This window comes from Echinops telfairi, unplaced genomic scaffold (assembly GCF_000313985.2).
Source record: "Echinops telfairi isolate 266 unplaced genomic scaffold, ASM31398v2 ScPeMD7_5;HRSCAF=22, whole genome shotgun sequence".
In the NCBI taxonomy this organism is placed as follows: domain Eukaryota; kingdom Metazoa; phylum Chordata; class Mammalia; order Afrosoricida; family Tenrecidae; genus Echinops; species Echinops telfairi.
This window is the reverse complement of record NW_022103901.1, coordinates 10,437,126-10,457,101: the sequence shown is the minus strand read 5'-3', so window position 1 is coordinate 10,457,101 and position 19,976 is coordinate 10,437,126. Positions and strand designations below refer to the sequence as shown.

Below are 19,976 nucleotides of genomic sequence, written 5' to 3'. Positions count from 1 at the left end.
CTCGGCGGACACTGAAGAACTGAGCGGGGCGGGAGGCGAGGGGGCTCCTGCAGAGAGGACGTGGGGGCGTGGGCGGGGTCGAGAGGAGGGCCAGCCCCCGAGGGGCGGGGCCTGGGCGGGGCCGGAGGCGGGGCCTGTGGTGGGGGGTGGCGACTCCAGAGAGGCTTTGCGAAGCTCCAAGCTCCTGGACCTGCAGCTCAGGTGAGCGGTGGCTGCGCCGTTTCTTCCTTCCCCCGGGCTTGCGGGGTAACAGAACAGGGCGGGGCCCGGAGACACTTGGGGGGGCGGGGTCGCGTCACTTAGTACTTCTCTCCGGAGCTGCTTGTCCTAGCCTCCTGGGTGCTGGCTTGGGGACCTGCCCGCGTGCCTGCCTTGGCAGATAAAACTCCGCGGTTTGTCCCTGTGTGTCTCTGGGGTGACGGTTTGCGGTCCTTCATCAGACTCAGAGGGTCCAAGGCCCCAGATTCTACTGGGTGACCCAAGACTTCTTGTCACCCAAGAGCAGGATCGGGACTTTCCCACCACCCACTCTGCTAGCGCAGCCCGGGACTATCCACCTCACCCAGTGCCTCCTTGGCTCTGACCCACAGATCTCAGACACTCGAACACCCAATCCTGGAGCGCCGGTCCCTCCCTGACCATGGACTTCCACTCATACCCCTCCCCAGGCACTAGCTGGAGATAGACGTCCGAGTGGCCAGGCAGGGAGTCCCCCAGCCCATACCACTTCGTCAGACACCAGGGTGAGGAAGGCCCCTAATGGGTTATTGGTCCTGGAGGGGGAGAGGGCTGCAAGCCAGGGGACTCAGGGCAAAGGCTCTTCTGGGTGGTTCTTTCTGGGGAGCGTGGGAGACTATGCTACACTCCCCCCCCTCCCACCAAGGACACTGGTAGGGGTGGAAGCAGCAGAGGTGAGGGGGCATATCCATGTCTTTGCCCTTCCCAGTCACCAGTTCCCCTCCCCCACTGCTGACGGTAACCCAGGGGCAAAGTCTGCCCTGAAAGGGGGGGGGGGAATTGATTGCTGCAGGGAGGGGGCAGGAGTGGGGCTGTGGAGGGCTGTCAGGGAAGGCCAGCCCTTCTGCTCTGGCCTAGGCTGGGGTGACCATAGCTGGAAGGCTTGGCTGAGGCCAGGACTTCTCCCCACCCTTGTGGGGTGGGGGATGTTCAGGACTTAGACTCCCTGCCTGGGCCGATAAGGGCCTTTATGGGGCTCCCACAAACGGTTTATCACTGCCTAGGGTAAGCAGCCAGCAAGCCGCAGGAAGGGGCAGGAGCATGGAGCGACTTAGGGGTCTACTCCAGAGAGCGGTAAGACCCAGTGGGGTTGGGGGATGCCTTATGCCTTCTCACGAATTCCCTCAGCCTCGCTCTAATCCCCCAGGCTTCTGTCCCTGTCTGGCCAATGTCCTGGTCCCTCCCCTCTGGCCTCTGGCCTCTGGTTCTCCTCCCCACCCACCTCTCAGGCCCTTATCCCTCCCCCACCTTCTGCACATTTGACACCCCAGGGCTGCTGGTCCATTCTTGCCAGCTTCCTCTCCATTTCCCAGACCTCTTGTCCCCATCTCATGCCCACCCTGCCCCCCACAGCAAGAGTTGTCCCTCGGAACCTCTCAGGCCATCTATAAGCGTGTTGAAGGCACCCAGCAGGGCAACCCGGAGGAAGAAGAAGACAGCGGTGGTGGCAGCAGGGAGGAGGGGTTCCAGCCTGTGGTCCACTTCTGCCCTATGGAGCTGAGGAGCCCTGAGCCCCGGGGCTCGGGAGCAAGGCTGAAAACCTTGGGATCCTGGGTGGCAGTAGGACGAAGGTCCACCCCCTACCTGGTCTTGACAGCCCTGCTGATCTTCACTGGGGGTGAGAGTGAAGGGCCTGGGTGGGGGAGAATGGCTGGGGTCCTGAGGGGACATTAAAAGAATCCCCATCTTGCCGCCCGCCAGCTTTCCTCCTGGGTTATGTGGCCTTTCGCGGGTCCTGCCAGGCATGTGGGGATGCCGTGCTGGTGGTCAACGAGGATGTCAACTATGAGCCAGCCCCGGACTCCCACCAGGGCCCGTTGTACTGGCGGGACCTCCAGGCCATGTTCCTTCAGTTCCTGGGGGAGGGCCATGTGGAGGACACCATCAGGTAAGGAATAGCCTGTCCCCTTCCTGGCACCTCAAATGTCCTCCCTCCCTCCACTCAGATGCAATTCCCCTTCCTCCTAACTTAGGATCCTAGTATGGGAGGGGGCAACCCTTTCTGAGCCCTGCCACCTGCCTCCCTGGTCCCCCCTGTACCTCAGTCCTGGGAAAAACAGCGGGCACCTGGAACTGAGAGGATGGAGGGCAGGTGTGGGGTGGCATGGTTGTGGGGGTGGGGGACTGGCCGAATGAGGACAGAGGGGCCCAGCATTCAGGCAGCAGTAGAGCATCCCCGAGAGACCCTTGAGAAGCAGAGGAACTTGGATTTGGATCTGTGGTAGCTGGGAGCACTCAAAAAAACCAACAAAAAAACCCTGCCCTTGACTCAGCTCTGATTGGACAGGCCCTAGACGACAGAGGAGGGCTGCCCTGTGGGTTTCTGAGATTGCCAATCTTTCCGGGAGTAGAAAGCCTTGACGTTCTTCTTAGGAGCAGCTGGTGGTTTCAAACTGCTGGCCTTGCAGTTAGCAGCCCAACTCGTAACCCACTATGCCACCCGGGAGCTCTGAAGACTGAACAGGGGCATGTTAGGGAATTGGAAAAAGCAAGTATTTGGCATGCATTTGTGGGCACATCTTCCACTCTTCCCCCTGTCTACATCTTGGGGCTGACAACTGAACCTGGCCCGCAGCCTGCAGCCCAAGCTTCTCTCTTCTGCTTTGTTCCGCTGCGCGCTCACCCTTCCCTCTGAGAAGGCGTGACCCAGATAGGTCCAGAGAAGAGGTCCTGTCTCCCAGCCCTCCTTTGGGTCAGGAATAGTTTCCCAAGGAGTTCTCCTGGGTTCTCTAAGTGGGTAATCATATAAGCTAAAAGTCTGATCTGAAACTGATCAGGGGATAGCCCAGGACTGGGCAGCATTTCGCTCCTAGGGAGATCCAGGAGAAGCATCCATGTGCACTAGGGAAGAATGTATATTCTGTTATTTTTCAGTGGTGTGTTCTATATAGGTCTGTTAAGTCTAGTTGATGTATCATTTAATTCGAGTCCTCTATATCCTTATCGGTCTTCTGTCTAGATGTTCTGTCCACTACTAAAAGTAGTATGTTGAAGGCCCCAACTATTATTGTAAAATTATATATCTCTTCAATTCTATCAATATTTGCTTCATTTTGGGGATGGCTCTGTTGTTAGGTGCATATGTAGAATCATTGCATCTCTTTTTTTTTTTTTAGAGGGCGGACATTGTCTCCCTTGTACCCCACCCCCATCACTGTATTCCCACCCACCCAACCCTTAGTCTATTTGCCTTCCCTATAGGTTCAGCAATGCTGGGTTTCATCTACCAAAACACAGAAAAACGTAACACCACACAACTTCACGAGGGTGGCCACCAATGACATAACACCTCTAACATACACCCTAATGTGAGCAAACAAAAATACAGGAAATGTGAATAGACTTCTTTATCATGGTATGATGTCCACATTTGTCTCTTGTAACACACTTTTTACTTAAAGCCTGTTTTGCCTAATATTAAGATAGCCACCCCTGCTCTCTTTCAATATTTACATGGAACACTTTTTTATTCTTTTCACTTTCAACTTATTTTTTTGAACTTGCCTATAAAGTGAGTCTCATACAAAGCATGTATTAGGTCATGTTTTCTTATCCATTCAGTTAATTTCTGCCAGTTGGTTGATTATTGTAATCAAGTTACATTTTAAGGGGAGTCCTGGTGGTTAAAGCTCCCAGTTGCTAACCCAAGGTTGGGTGTTTGATCACACAGCCACTCCACGAGATAAAGATGTATAGGCTGCTTTCCATAAAGATTTACACCCCCCAAAAAAAAAAAAGATTTACACCCTTGGAAACCTTATGAAAAGCTCTACTTCTCTGTCTACTCTGTTGCTGTGACTCCGAATCTATTGGATGGCAATGTGTTTTACATTTGAGGTCATTATTTAAGGAAAGGCTTGCTTGTGTCGCTGTGTTACTTGTTTTCCGTGGGCCCTACACTTTTTGGTCATTTATTCCAGTACTGCCCACTTTTGTGTTTGACTTTTTTTTTTTTTTAATAGTAAATCATTTGAATTCCTTGGTTTTCACCTGATGGGTATATATTTTAAGATATTTTCTTTGTGACTGCATAGGGATTTTATTTAACATCCTAAATTTATAAAAACCTAGTTTAAATTGGTAAAAATTTAACCTTAATAACATACAAAAATTCTGTTCCTACACTGTTTCTCCCCCTTCTTTGGGCTTGTGTTAGTCTGGGTAGACTAGAGAAACAAATTCATAGACACTCATATGTGTATAAGATGCAGCTCTATATACAAGAGCAATTGAATATTGAGAAAACATCCCAGCCCCGTCCAGATCAAGTCCATAAGTCCGATATTAGCCCATATGTCCGATGCCAGTATACAAATTCCTCTTCAGACTCACACAGCGCATGTAATGATGCCAAATGCAGAAAGATCACAGGCCAGTGGGTGAAAAATCTTGTGGATCCAATGGCAGTGGAACCATCTCACTGTCAGGGGTCTCCACATGGTTCATCCAGTTTAGGGCATTAACATAGTTCCCTGTGTGTTATCAGCCGATATGTCTCCCAGAGAGTGAGGGTGTGTCCTGCCTCCAGCGAGCTATTTATCTCCTTAGCACCTCCAAATGAGGCCATCAAGCTATGACCTGATTGACAGGCTAGACTCCTCCTGTCCACTCTTAAGTCTCAAATTGACAACAGATTTTGTAACCACCATGGGACTATTGTCACAAATGACATCTTTATGTATTGTGTGCTTGCAAGTTTATGCTTATGCATTGTCTTTTACATCATGTAGACTCTAGAGCATAACAAGTGGAATTAAAACCCCAAAGGCCATACACTTGGCCTTGATATTTACCCTTACAAGTTCCTTTCCTGGAGATGTTTTGTCCCTTTTTTCCTTATGGCTTGAAGTTACTGTTTAGTGTTTATTTCACCTCCACTTGAAGGACTCTCGTAGCCTTTCTCATACCTCAAGCCTGTGGCAAGAAGCTCCCTCAGCTTTTGTTTATCTGGGAATGTTTGAATTTTGCCCTCACCCGTAAAGATCACGTTTGCTAACATAGAATTATTGGGTGACTGTGATTTCAGCACCTTAAATGTGTTGTTCATTTAAATGTGTTGCTCATTTGCATTCCATCTTCTTCGATTGTTAGGGAAACTCGGTGTTTTCTCGCGTGGAGGATCCCTTATATGGGATGATTTGCTTCTTTCTTGCAACTTTCCAGATGCTCGCTTATCACTCACTTTTTTTTTTTTTAACATTTTATTAGGGGCTCATACAACTGTTATCCCAATCCATACACACATCAATTGTGTAAAGTGCATTTGTACATCGTTTCTCAAAACATTTTCTCTCCACTTAAACCCCCATATTAGGTCCTCATTTTTCCTCTCCCTCCCCGCTCCCCCCTCCCTCATGAGCCCTTAATAGTTTATAAATAGGTATATTGTCATATCTTGCCCTGTCCGACGTCTCCCTTCATCCACTTTTTGGTTGTCTGTCCCCCAGGGAGGAGGTCACACACAGTTCCATGTAATCGGTTCCCTCTTTCCTACCCATTCTCCCTTTACCCTCCCTGTTTTGCCACTCACACCACTGGTCCTATAGGGCTCATCCGTCCTGGATTCCCTGTATTTTCAGTTCCTATCTGTACCAGTGTACCTCCTCTGGTCTAGCCAGACTTTCAAGATCGAATTCGAGTCATGGTAGTGGGAGCGGGGAGGAAACATTTAGGAACTAGAGGAAAGTTGTATTTCTCATCATTGTTACATCGCACCCTGACTGGCTCATCTCCTCCCCGAGATCCCTCTGCATGGGGATCTCCAGTGGCCTACTAATGGGCTTTGGATCTCCACTCCGCACTCCCCCCATCATTCACTATGGTAAGATTTTTTGTTCTGATGATGCCTTACACCTGATCATTCACTTTTAAGAACTTGATTATAAAATGTCTTGGTGTAGATCTCTTTGAGTTTATCCTACCTGGATTTCATTGAACACCTTGATGTGTAGATTCATGTCTTTTGTCAAATTTGTGATCTCTTTAGGCTACTATTTCCTCAAACAGTCTTCTTTGCCGTTTTCCTCTGTTCTCCTTCCGGGGCTCCCTTAGACTCATGAGTGCTTAGGCCCCATTCACTCTTGCTTACTCTTTCATTTTCTCCTCAGACTTGATGTATCATTTTCTAGCTTCAAGTTCATTGAGTATTTCTTCTGTGAGCTTACACCTGCTGCTTAATCCTGCCAGTGAATTTTTACACGTTAGCTTTTTTGTCCTTTTCACCTTCAATAGTTGACCCTTTTTTATAAGTTGATCTCTTTATCAGTTTCTCACTTGGTTCATGATATTGTTTCCTGGATATTCTGTAGTTCCTTGTCCGTGTTTTCCTTTAGTTCTTCAAACATATCAAGTCCTGTTGTTTTAAAGTCTGCCTGTGACCTTCCACAGAGACGGTTTTTGCCACTTCATCTTGTTCTTTTACAGGATCCATCCTCCCTTCGTTCTTTGTAGGCCTCGTCATAGTTGTTTGTTGAAAATGAAATGTTCGTTTATTCTATGATAACTCTGAAAATCAGATTCTTCTGCATCCTGTGGACTTGCTAGTGTTTTATGTTTATTTTTTAATTGTTGAAGGCTGTAGACATCAGTTTAGTGACTGTCTATTTTTTCAATGAGTGCCTTCCTAAATAAATGTGTACGCAAGTCTCTGTGCCTTTTTCCGAGGATTCAGTTTGTGTTTTGCTAAAGCTTTGCTTGAATGCCACAGTTGGAAGGTGAGTCTCATGGTCTCTGATCATTGACTCCGTGCTGGGACTCTCATTCAGCACATCAAAAGGTTTGCACTGAGCCTACGGAGGAGCAGCCTAAGATAAAATATAATATTTTTTCCAGGTGTAACTTTTTTCAAAGGTGTCTCTACCTAGGTGTGTGTGTGTGTGTGTGTGTGTGTGTGTGTGTGTGTTTCAAATCTCTCTTAGACATAGTTCTTTTGGAAGCTTTCGCTTCCCAAAGAAATTCTTTCCCCAACCACTGTCTCTAGTATTTAGTCTCTAGTATTTAGTAGATTTATGCCTAAAAGGTGCCCTAGTGGCATAGTGGGTGGCATAATGAAATTGGGCTGCTATCCTTAAGGTCAGTAGTTCAAAACCACTAGTCACTCCCTGGGAGAAAGATGTGGTTTTCTACTTCTGTAAAGATTGACAATCTTGGATCGAACTTGATACTTGGCCAGTTGACCTCCCTCTTGACCCAGCCTGAATTTGTTCTAGATGCAAGTACCTCTTGTTTGTTCCATGACAAAAATTTCATCCTTGGCTTTTTAAATAATAGATAGATAGATAGATCACCCAAAATGTAAACCTCATATACTCCACAGTAAAAAGTTTTAAAACATCTAAAAAAGGAAAAGAGTTCTAAAATTGATTGTGGTGATAATTGTACAACTCTTCTTAATATGATTAAACTATTGGGTTATATGATTTGTGAGTTATAGGCCAATAAAACTTTAAAAAAAGAATGAGTATAAAACATAACAAAATACAAATGTTAGTGTGAAATAAAAAAAAGATCGACAGTCTCCAAATCCCACAGGGGCCGTTCTACTCTCACCTGTAGGTCACTGAGTCAGAACTGATTCAATGGTAGCGACTGAGACTGTAGGCCTTAACCACGCTGGCAGGCGCAGGATTCAGGTGGTTACGGCGTTAGGTCCCCCTGCTCTGTGGGAACTCTGAGACAGGTGAGACCAGGATGACAGCCTTGACGCGTCCTTCAGGCAGACAGACACAGACTTGTGGATAAAACCTTCGCTCTGCCAGACCTAGAGACCAGGCTCCACCTCGGGAAGTGCATGACACTGCTGCTTTAAGGTGGCTATGCAGAGAGGGCACGCCGGTGGAGCATGGCTTTCCTGCATTTACGTAGATGCCACTTTGGTTTTTGGTTTTTTGCTTCAGCATTGGCTTGGTTGTTATAACCACTCAACTGGTTTTCCAGAGTCCTGACAAAGTTGGTCCTGATGGTTTCTGCTTGTGCATTTTGCTGGGGAGTGGAGGTGGGGGAGGTGGTGGAAACATTTGGCTGGTCGCACAGCCATCTTGCTGTGGACCAGTTATGCGTTTTTAATTTAGATAAACTTTTTGAAGAAGAACACTATACTTGAAAGGTCGATGTAAATTGCAGATTTAGTTTATTATTTCTTAGTGCTAGATAGACTTCCAAGTGCTTATCAATTCCATGATAACGGACACCTATGATCAGGTGTCGGAGGAACCCTGGTGGGGTAGTGGTCTCACTGCTAACCGTAAGGTGGTCAGCGGCTGCTCCATGGGAGAAAGATGAGGCTTTCTACTCCCTTAAACAATTCCAGGTTTGGAAACCCACAGGGGCAGTTCTACTCCGTCCTGTAAGGTCACTATGAATCAGCATCCACTCGATGGCAGTTTTGTTTTGATGAACAGGTGTAATTTCAATCTAACTTGAGCTTCCGGATGGGATCGAGATGGGATAGGCATGGAACTGAGGCACTTGGGTCATGGAGTGGAAGAGTCCTTGTGAGAACAGAAAGCACGGCACTTTGAATCACGGGACATTGTCCACGTGGGTTTTGAAGGCGCGCACGAGGTAGAATGGGGGTGGAACTGGATAGCTTGGGCTCCGAGCAATAGTGCTTTTCCTAAGGGGAAGTTGTCACAAGTTTGACAAGTGGAGCCAAAGGCACAGGAAAGGTAGGTCTCTTCAAGAGTGGAGCCCAGTTTCTATCAAGCCAAGAGGTAGCAAAGGTCTTCTGGGAAGATGTTGAGGGGAGAGCGTGCAGGTAGAATAAGTGATAGGAAAGGCAGTACCCCAAACTGCCTTTCCTAGCGACGCTATAGGACCGAGTAGAACTGCCCCAGTGAGTTTCCCAGACCGCAATTGTAAACAGGAGTAGAAAGCCCCATCTTTCTCCCTCGGAGAGGCTGGTGATTTTGAACTGATGACCTTTAAACAGAGTGCAGGGATACTGCAGGTTAACCAAGGCTTGCTACCAAAGAAGGCTCAGTTGAGTCTCTAATGAGACGAATTCCAGTAGAACCCTTGGACCAGTGGTTCTCCACCTTCCTGATGCCCCCACCCTTTCATACAGCCCCTCATGTGGGGGTGACCCCCTAACCATAACATTATTTTCGTTGCTACTTCATCACTGAAATTTTGCTACTGGTACAAATCGTCATGTCAGTATCTGATATGCAGGATGAATTCTTATTGTTACAAATTGAACATAATTAAAGCATCATGATGAATCACAAAAAACAAGATGTAATTCTATATTGTGAAATATTTATTTCTAGTGACAAGTAAATGAAATTTTGTCTTGAAGCGTGGTGGAGCATGGCTAACAGTCTTCAGGCAGGGTACTCATAGGTGGGTGTATCTGCATGTGGGCGGACCTGCCTGGAGATAGAGGAGCCCTGTCTCCGTTCCTAAGACCATCGTTAAAATGTGTTTTCCTATAGTCTTAGGCGACCCCTGTAAAAGGGTCTTTGACCCTCAAAGGGGTCTAGCCCCACAGGTTGAGAACCAGGTCCCAGTTGGAGGATGGGAAGTAGTAGGGGGCTGGGAGCTGGGACGGGGCGGGGAGGTTAGTGGGGGAGGGGGCAGGGGGTCTGCTTCCCAAGTGTAGTTAGCACTTTGAAATGTAAATGATTTCAAGCCTGGGCAAAGCTCAGGCCAGGATGTGTCCGGAGGAGCATGCCGCTGGCGCGGGGGACAGTTGATGGTTGGTGAGTTTACCCTGGCCTGACCCCCTCACTAGGGGAAGCTGAGCCTTTTGAGCAGAAGGGTCACCAGGAGGGAATGGATCAGAGCAGAGTCTGAGACTAAGGAGCCCCTCACCATCCATGACCCTCATCCTCGGACGTCCCGTCCGTGCCTCTCCTTCCAGAGAAACCAGCTCTCGGCAACGGGCGTCGGGCTCGGCGGGGATGGCCGCCCTGGTTCAGGACCTCCGCACCGAGTTCTCGCGCCAGCGGCTGGACCACGTGTGGACGGACACACACTACGTGGGGTTGCAGTTCCCGGACCGGTGAGCACCGGGAGGCCAAAGAGTGGGGCGGAGGCCGGCGCGTGGCCGGGGGTCGCTCACCACCTCGCCCTGCTCCACTCAACAGGGAACACCCCAACACCCTGAGCTGGGTAGATAAGGCCGGTGGGGACGGCGAGCAGCTGCCTTTGGAAGACCCCGAGGTCTACTGTCCCTACAGCGCCACGGGCAACGTCACGGTGAGCGCCTCCGGTCCCACCCCGGGGTGCAGGTCGCCCTGACTCTTCGCGGGGTGCCGGGCGTGGGACGAGGTGGGCACGCCTCAGCCCCCCTTCTCCGTCTCCGCAGGGCGAGCTGGTGTACGCCCACTACGGGCGGCCAGAGGACTTGCAGGAGCTGCGCGCCCGGGGCGTGGAGCCGGCGGGGCACCTCCTGCTGGTGCGCGTGGGGATGGTCAGCTTTGCCCAGAAGGTGAGGCCCGCGGGGAGGACGGTGCGGGCCTGTGCACCCAGAGGACCCTGCCGATTGGAAGCAGCTAGGAGGCCGATAAAGGAGGGAAGGATAGACTTCAGGGGACTGTGAGAACATATTGATAGGGAAGATACGTGATCAGAGGCTCCTGGGCGGAGCCTGGCGGGATGTAGGGGGACAGAAATGTGTGTGTTGGGGTGGTGGTGCACAGAACTATAGGAGTCACCGTTGCCTTTTATCATTTCTCCTGCTGTAATAAACCCCTTTTCTCTGGAGAAGGACTCGTATAGCCACCTTCCTTTCCCAGGTGGCCTGGGCCCAGGACTTTGGGGCACGAGGAGTGCTCATCTACCCTGACCCAGCGGACCTCTCCTCGGACACACACAAGCTAGGCCTGTCCAGGCACCGAGCTCTATATGGACATGTGAGTCTGGAGACCCAGGGAGCACCTCCTGGCCTTGGGCAGGGCTGGCATGCTACTCCCCTTGGAGCTCTGCCCACAGTTTGAACATGGGCATCCATCCCTCTCCCTACAGGTGCACATGGGGACTGGGGACCCCTACACGCCTGGCTTCCCCTCCTTCAATCAAACCCAGTTTCCTCCAGTCCAGTCCTCTGGGCTCCCCAGAATCCCAGCCCAGCCCATCAGCGCCGACATTGCCTCCCGCCTGCTGAGGTGAGGGTCCCCTTGCACCCAGGAGAGGAAGATGCAGAGAGCCAGGCTGCAGCAGCCCAGGGGGATCCTTGGAGGGAAGTAGTAAAAAAGGCGCTTCTTCCTCGGGTAGAGAGCCCTGGTGGCATAATGGGTCATGTGTCATTGAGCTGCATAAGGTCAGCGGTTCAAAACCACCAGCCGCTTGTCAGGAGAAAGATGAGGCTTTCTAGTTCCCAAAAGCTTTAGTCTTGGAAACCCCCAGGAGCAGTTCTACTGTGGCGGAGAGGGTCACTATGAGTTGGAATTGACTCAAAGGCAGTGAGGTTGTAGGGTGTTTCCTGGGAGGGGAGAGAGGGTTGTGTTGCAGCCTCTTCTGAGGCCCACAGTGGGGAGTGGGGACACTGCCAGGTTCCAGCTGCAGACCCCACCACGGTTCATCTCTTGGGTAGGAGGCAACCTTCACACCTATCTGGGGGCCCTGGTCACACAGCTCCCGCGACCAGGGTGCTGAGGCAGAGGGTGGTAAGGAAAGAATAGAAAGGGGGCTTTGGACCCATCTGTGGCCCAGGTCTCTCTGCTACACCTGGTCCCTTCTGCCCACTGTTCTCCAGGAAACTGGGAGGTCCTGTGGCTCCTCAGGAATGGCAGGGCCACCTCCCAGAGTCCCCTTATCGCCTGGGTCCGGGACCAACCCTGCACCTCAGAGTCAACAACCGCAGGGCTTCCACCCCCATCAGCAACATCTTTGGCTGCATCGAGGGCCGGTCTGAGCCAGGTGTGCTCCCTCACCCAGCATCCCGAGCTCTGAGAAGAGCCACCTCTTTACACCCTAACCCAAGCGACACGGGGTCCTGCAGGAGGCCTGCAGGGGAAGTGGGCATGGTGCCCGGGGGAGGGAAGGGCAGCTTTAACTGAAGTGGCAAGTTGGGACTGGGCCTGAGGGATGTGGCAGTGAGGAGACCACCCTGCCCTCAAGTGGCATGGGGAAGTCTTGCGCAGCAGTGAGTCCCGTGGGACTGGAGATGAGCAAGCCTGCTGGGTGGTGTTCCAGCAGAGTAGGAGAAAGAGGTCTGAGTGGATAGATGGTCCTTTCGAGCACCATGAAGGTTCTTGAGCAGGAACCTGGGGTGATGGGAGCAGCCCTTTATAGAAGAGCATGGTACCTATGAGGGTGGGGTGGGGGGAGCGGGCAGGGAAACCCCTGGTGAGCAGGATGCTGGTGAGGGAGGGGTGATGAGGAATTTAAAACCTGCCACCACCTGGTGAACAGTCCGATGTGGCTCACCAAGGAGAGAATGCTGCCCGGCACCCTGCTGCTAGAGCCAGTTGTCCAGACAGGGCCAGGGAAGAAGGGGCAGGTTTCTTTAAAGACTGCAGGGCTGTGGGCGGATGTGATGGGGCAGGGTGATGGAGATTGGGGGAGGGCCAGGAGAGCTGATGCACTGGGCCCTCCCCCCTCCCTCACTCCTGCCCTGCATAGAAGGAGAAGCCTTGAGGGATTGATTGCCCCTGTTAAGAGGCCCCAACCATCCCCTCCCCTAGATCACTACGTTGTCATCGGGGCCCAGAGGGACGCCTGGGGCCCAGGAGCGGCCAAGTCAGCTGTGGGGACTGCCATCTTGCTGGAGCTTGTTCGGACTGTGTCCTCCATGGTGAGCAAAGGTAAGGTGAGCCTGGGTGAGCCTGGGCAGGATGGGGTAGAGCGGGGTGGGGCTGTGGCCTGAGCCAGGACAGGGCTGGGAGGCAGTGAGGATGTCTGGCTGGAGGGCGGGCCTCACGCCTGGGTTTCAGACTTGCCTCTCCCACATTCTAGCTGCGTGGCCTTGGCCAAGCCACTTCCCCTCCATTCCCTCCTCTGAAAATGAAAGTAATGGCAATACTTCAGAGTGACATTAAGCAGGAGTCAGGATTGGGTAGGAGGGGCCCCAGGGGACCAGAACCGAGGGAGGACCAAGTAGGACTTTGCTTGCCACCCATTCTCTTTCTCGCTCTCTCTTGTGTCCCCAGGCTTCCGGCCCCGAAGAAGTATTCTCTTCATTAGCTGGGATGGAGGCGACTTTGGGAATGTGGGCTCCATGGAGTGGCTGGAGGTGACACTGGGATCCTGGGCAGGGTGGCTGGGCGGTAGGGAAAGGCATGTGGGTATGTGGGGAGAAGGGGGCACACTCTACTCCTCTCACCCACAGGGCTACCTCAGTGTGATGCACCTCAAAGCCGTGGTCTATGTGAGCCTGGACAACGCCGTGCTGGGTGAGGCGGGCAGTGCCACCAGCCGGGCCCCTCCTACCCGCTCCTGTTCCCAGGCGGGCCGATCTTGAACCTGGCGTCTCTCCCTCTCTTCAGGGAATGACAAGCTCCATGCCAAGACCAGCCCCCTGCTGACCAAACTCATCAAGAGTATCTTGAAGCAGGCAGGCGAGGGTCGCAGGGAGCAGGGGGTGCTGTGGGAGATTGGAAGCTGGTGCAGCTAAGCCTGACTTGCCTGGGGGACCCCTTCCTCACTGCCACCAGGTGGACTCTCCTAACCGCAGTGGGCAGACCCTCTACGAGCAGGCGTTCTCCAGCCCCGGAGGGGATGCACAGGTGTAAGTAGGGGGCCAGAGGGGCTGCCGTGGGGAGGCTAGAGGAGGGAAGCCCACCTGGACCCCTTACCCACCTGTCCTCAGGATCCAGCCCCTGCCCATGGACAGCAGCGCTTACTCGTTCACCGCCTTTGCCGGCGTCCCGGCTGTTGAGTTTTCCTTCACGGAGGTGAGCCATCCTTGTCCAGGGGCCGCAGACCGCCCGCCCCACAGCTCGGCTCCGCCGCGCCCATGTCCAGCGCCGCCCTGTCCCGGCAGGATGGCCCAGTGTATCCGTACCTGCACACCAAGGAGGACACGTACGAGAACCTGCACGCCGCGCTACGGGGTCGCCTGCCCGCCGTCGCCAAGGCGGTGGCCCAACTGGCTGGCCAACTCCTCATCCGACTCAGCCATGACCACCTGCTGCCCCTGGACTTCGGCTGCTACGGGGACGTGGTCCTCAGGCACATCGGCAGCCTCAACGAGTTCTCTGCGGATCTCAAGGTGCAAGATGCCCGCCTCTGGGGTGGGGTGGGGGCGCTACCGACGCCTAAAATGCTGCCTAGGCCCCGGGGTTGGGCCCCTCCTCCCATCCATCTCTGGAGTCTTGGGTCCCTTGGCCACCCCCTAAGCCCCTAGGCCCCAGCTGGTACCCACCCCCGCCCCCAGGTCTTGGGATTTGCACCGCCACCCCACCCCAGAAGTCCTCTTTCCGCCCCCAGCACTCTTTGCCCCTGCCCCCTGCTGCCGCCTGCCAGGCCCAGGGTTCCAGGCCCATCCTCCAACATCGTGTCCTCCCCCGCGTCTCCACCCCCCTACCTCCTACCCCATCCCACCCCCCACGGTCCGGGCCCTGGGTCCTGGCCCCTGGCTGCCTGCCCCAGCCCGCACCTCCGCCCGCAGGCCCGCGGGCTGACCCTGCAGTGGGTGTACTCTGCGCGGGGGGACTACATCCGCGCGGCCGAGAAGCTGCGGAAGGAGATCTACAGCTCGGAGGAGAACGATGAGCGGCTGACCCGCATGTACAACGTGCGCATCATGCGGGTGAGGCCCCGCCCCGCGCCCCGAGCCACGCCCCTCCTCCCTCGGTCTGCAGAGGGTCTGGACTGGGGTTCCCCACCTTGCAGGGCCAGGGCGCCTCTCCTCTCTCTTCTCGTTTCTGCCCCCTCCTGCCTCCCCTCTTCCCCCTTCCATGCTGCCATATTGATTGGAAAGGGGCCGTGGGCTGACTGATCCGTGACCTCGCAGCATGCTTAGCTCGCCCAGGGTGTAATGCTCTCCGACTGGCCAGGCTGGAGGACCTAGCGACCATCGAGACAGGGCCCTCGAAGGGAAGAAATGGGGCGGGGGAGGACACGCAGCCCCTTAGCCACACTCACCGGGTCACCACGTGGCAAAGCTGGGGCGATCAACACACACAGCCCCCTCCCTCTGGAGGGGAACAAATGGGCCTTTATTCCGGGACCCACAGGACAAAAGGTTTCCCAGAGCTAAAGACGTTCTGATGGGGGGATGGTCATCTTCTTCGGGGGCTCATGGCAGGATTCCAGGAGGAGGTGCCACCTGAAAGCTGACTCCTCTCTCCCCGCCCTGCTTCTCACTTGTGCTTCACTTGGAATACTTTGTCCCCCTCACACATCTCCAGGCACAATGACCCTTCCTCCTGGTTCCTCAACCCAGGAAGGGCAATCCTTCAGGCCTTTGGTCTTGGGACGTGGGTAGGTAGGCCAGTGGTCAGCGATGCAGATTTGTGAGCGGGGGCCACCCGGAGTGAGTGTGGAGTCCCTCCCTGGGCAGCACCCCCTGGAAATACACACAGGGTACTCAGTGTATACACACACACACACACACACACACACCCTGTTTTCAGAGTGAGCATGTCTGCCCCTTCCAGGTTCACGTTTTTTCTTATCCCTTGCTTTTTCCTCTGTACACTCCTACCTGCCCATCCTCCCTTGGTGTGAACTCCTTCCTACTTTCAGTTTACAAACCTGCCCACCTTGTCCTTTCTTAACCTTGCTTCTTACTCCCCTTCCCTCCCCGGTAGCAGTGGTTACATGTTGGACTGCTAGCTGCAAGGTCAGCAGTTTCAAACCACTAGCCACTCCGCAGAAGAAAGACAGGGCTTTCTACTCCTGTAAAGAGTGCCAGTCTCTCGGGCCCTCCCAGATGCAGTTCTACTCTGTCCTGTCGGGTTGCTGAGAGTCAGAGGGGATTCGATGGCAGTGAGCTTTGTAGAATGTAACCCCAAGAATGCAAAATGACACCTCCCCCCACCCCTGAGAGGAAGAGACTGTGCCAGGCACAGGGGACTTTTGACCTAGACCAGGAGCTGGAAAACGAGCAAGCAACCTGCTGGTAAGCTTCTACCTGCCACCTGTTGTTATAAATAATGCCCTATTGCAAAACACAGCGTTGCTCAGTGGTTGACGTATTGCTCACGTCAGCTTCCACGCAATAGTGGCCGAGTTGCAACAGGCCCACGTGGCCTATAAAGCCACACATGTTTATTGTTTGCTCCATCACAGAACGAGGAGCCTTAGTGGTGCTGTGAATACAGCCCTCGACTGGTCAACTGTAAACTGAAAGGTCGGCAGTCGGAACCCGCCGCTGCTAAGTGGGAGAGAGGTAGCCGTCGGCTCCCATCCAGATTACAGCGTTGGCAGCTCTGTCCTATTGGGTTCCTATGAGTGGAAATTTGACTGAATGGCCTTGGGCCTGGAACAGACAGAACTTGGGCCAGTGTGAAGAAGGGAGGACATTTCCAGGTGGAGAGGGAGGGCCAAAGTAAGAGTGTGATTGTGAAGTGGGACTAACTGTCCTTGGGAGCAGGGAGTGGCCGAGCAGAGCCCGAACAGAGGTCCCGTGGACAAGCAGCAGGAGGGTTGCTCGAAACGGGCTAGGAACCAACAGTGGAGAGCCTTAGGGGTCAGGGCTGGATGTGTTTTCGGGATGTTGAGCATGGAAGGGATGTAGCCAAATGGAATTTTAGGATTTGGGCTGCCAGGTAAGCGGACTTGAAGATGGAGTGATGCTGCTAAGGGCTGAGTTCTAGGTAAGAATGGCAGCAGAGCTGTGTAGGCGGGGACCTCGCTGGTGTGAGGCACTTGGAGGAAGAACAGACAGACTAGATGTTAGACTGGATGTTGGGGAGGGGAGCAGAGGAAAATAATAGTAGCCATCTGCCATGTGCCTCATTTTCTCCCGTAGTCCTCCTCGAAGCCCTGTGTGGTTTCCAGTTTTGTTTTTTTTAACATTTTATTAGGGGCTCGTACAACTGTTATCGCAATCCATACACACATCAATTGTGTAAAGCGCATTTGTACATCATTCTCAAAACATGTTCTCTCTACTTAAACCCTGACATTAGGTCCTCGTTTTTCCCCTCCCTCCCTCCTCCCCCCTCCCTCATGAACCCTTGATAGTTTATAAATTGTTATTTTGTCATATCGGTTTCCAGTTTTGTATCCAGAAACGAAGCTCGGAGAGATGAAGTAACTTACCAACACCACATAGATAATAAGAATAAACCCCTCCTAACTCACTGCCACTCTTGGTGCAGGTAGAGTACTGACTAGAGTACTGCCGACTCATAGCAACCCTATAGGACAGGGTAGAATCGCCCCTGTGGGTAGAATTGCCCTCTGAGACACTAACTGTTTACAGGAGTAGAAAGCCGTCTTTCTCCCATGGAGCAGCAGGTGGTTTCAAACTACGCCCGGACACATAACCATTACGCCACCAGGGATCCCACATAGATCGTGGCAGAACTGAAATAGAAACCAGGCCGTCTGGCCAGAAAGCTTTTGAGGTTGAGAGTCTGGTGGCTGAGAACGGCCATGGTTACTCAGAGGGAAGGTGAGAGCCGAACTCAGAAGGTGGGTGCCAAAGTGTGCGTGAGGTTGTCACTAGGCCGAATGACAGGGGATGCTTTGACCAGTAGGCTTGGGAAGTGTCTCCCCAGAAGTCACTGCTGAAGGCAGGGGCCTTGGGCAAGCTCTCTCTGGGATCACACTCTAAAAGTCTTCAGGAGATGAATGTGCAGCTCACTAAAACGCCCTGCCGTGAGTCGGTTCCACTTAGAGGACAGAGCAGACCTGCTTCTTGGGGTTTTCCCGGTGTGAGATCTAAATCAGCTGTTTTTCTTCTGCATAGCAGTTGGTAGGTTTGAACCATTGACCTTGTGGTGCCCAGGCAACGATCATTTTAAAATCTTCCCCACGTGGTTCAAATATGTGGCCAGGCTTGGCAACCCCTGAGCTGTAGGGAAAGAGAACAGAGGGCTGAGGTTGAACCTTGTGACCTGCCCACCGATGGGAGAACTCGGCAAGTCCAGAGGCTGTCTCCAGAGAGGTGGGTGGGACAGTATCTGACTGGGGGCTGTAGAGATTGTCAGAGGTGAGTGTAATGGCTGGGGTGAGGGGAGGTATCCAGAAAAGGAACTGCAGGACAATCGGTTAGTCTTTGAGGCTTTAGCCGAGAAGTAAATGAATGAGGAAGGAAGCCTGGGGAGACCCAGGGGCAGGCAAGAAAGATAAAAGCGGTAGAACCCAAAAGATCTGGAGTGGGTGTTCAGCTCACCTACCGGTGATGTAATGAAATACTCATTCTCTGATTGGATAACCAAAGGGAGGTGGGGCTTAGCAAAGCGGCTCTACAAGCTCCAGCATTGAAAACCTGTAGCTAGCTGTCATGGCGTCAATTCTGCCTTAAGGGGAACCTTCCTAAGGGTCAGAGAGAAATGATGCGCCGTAGGGTTTAAGATGGCTGGTTTCTCAGAAGTAGATCACCAGCCTTTCATCCACAGTGCGTCTAGGTAGATTTCAATCTCCAAGCTTTAGGATTGCAGGTGAGCATGTTAGCCGTGCATCACCCAGGGACGCCACGAGGGGAGACTAAGGAGCCGTGTTCTACTTGGACACCCAATTCGGGACTCAGCAGCCACTGGTGGCAGGTGCCAAGCTTGTTAGGAATTGCCGGCCGGCAGAAGGTGTTATTCAGTCTTCACTTCCGGGACAGGGACCCCACTAACCTGATTCCACTCTTGGTGCAGGTAGAGTACTACTTCCTGTCCCAGTACGTGTCGCCGGCTGACTCCCCATTCCGTCACATCTTCCTGGGCCATGGAGACCACACCCTCGATGCCCTGCTGGACCATCTCAGGCTGCTTCGCAAGGGTGATTCCACCCGCCCGGGGGACTCCTCCCCTGGGGTAGCACCCAGCCTAGGCTTCCAGGAGAGCCGCTTCCGTCGCCAGCTGGCCCTGCTCACCTGGACACTGCAGGGAGCGGCCAATGCACTTGGTGGGGATGTCTGGAATATTGACAACAACTTCTGAGACACGCCAGCCGTCTCTGCTGCACCCTCCCCCACCCCCAATCTGAGAGCTCTTCCTCTCTCCATTTGGATGATTTCAGGGTGCAGAAGTGTCCACACGCCCTCTCACAGCTGACTGAGATTCTCAAAGCCCTTCCTGTCCCTCACAGCCCAAATCCCAGTACATAGACATGCCCTCACCCCTGGATCCACCAAAGTAGGGGTGACGTGAACTGTGCCTTCTAGAACAGCATGGTCACACTGTCAAGTAATTGGCCACGTCCTTGCCACCATAGACCCTTTCTTCTTTAGGATCACGGTCCCCCACACCTTGAGACCATCCTTGAAGGATTCTTGGGTCCTGGAGCCTGGCCCAGCTCTTGGTGGAAGAAATGATTAGACCCTGTAGTCAACAGGTAGTTGGTAGTGGAAGGGTGATGGGATTTGGGCGCCAATAAACCCCTTGGTGACATCTACTGTCTCTAGGCCTCTTTGTGCTTCTCCCCCTCCCACCCCACCCATTCATCTTCTGTCCCTTGACACCTAGAGCGGGGCCGGGCAGACGGAGCCAGAAGGGGTGCGAGTGGAAGTGCTCCCCCATAGCACACACGCTTGAGTTGTGTCTGTTGCTCCGAGTCAGAACTGATCCGAGGGCAGTGACTTCGGTTTGGGTTTGGTCTTCTCCAGAGAGGGTCTTGAATGGTCTGACAAAATCGTTTGTGCGCAGTTCTCAAAGTTCAAATTCACCTAGGGGTGCCATGGAGGCCAAACC

At 53.1% G+C, this 19,976-nt stretch overlaps 1 protein-coding gene across 1 annotated transcript; it reads left to right on the top strand.

Moving 5' to 3' along the window:
* The first annotated feature begins 172 nt into the window (after window positions 1–172).
* Window positions 173–19,676, top strand: TFR2 (transferrin receptor 2). Its single transcript, XM_004705598.2, has 20 exons — window positions 173–201; window positions 591–743; window positions 1,242–1,311; window positions 1,591–1,855; window positions 1,939–2,125; window positions 10,100–10,240; window positions 10,326–10,437; window positions 10,547–10,669; window positions 10,977–11,093; window positions 11,206–11,345; window positions 11,936–12,099; window positions 12,867–12,986; window positions 13,332–13,414; window positions 13,511–13,574; window positions 13,668–13,735; window positions 13,836–13,909; window positions 13,991–14,075; window positions 14,165–14,392; window positions 14,792–14,932; window positions 18,942–19,676. Exons 3-20 carry the CDS (start codon window positions 1,279–1,281, stop codon window positions 19,224–19,226), a joined length of 2,430 nt encoding a protein of 809 aa, XP_004705655.1. The 5' UTR covers window positions 173–201; window positions 591–743; window positions 1,242–1,278; the 3' UTR covers window positions 19,227–19,676.
* The last annotated feature ends 300 nt before the right edge of the window (window positions 19,677–19,976 follow it).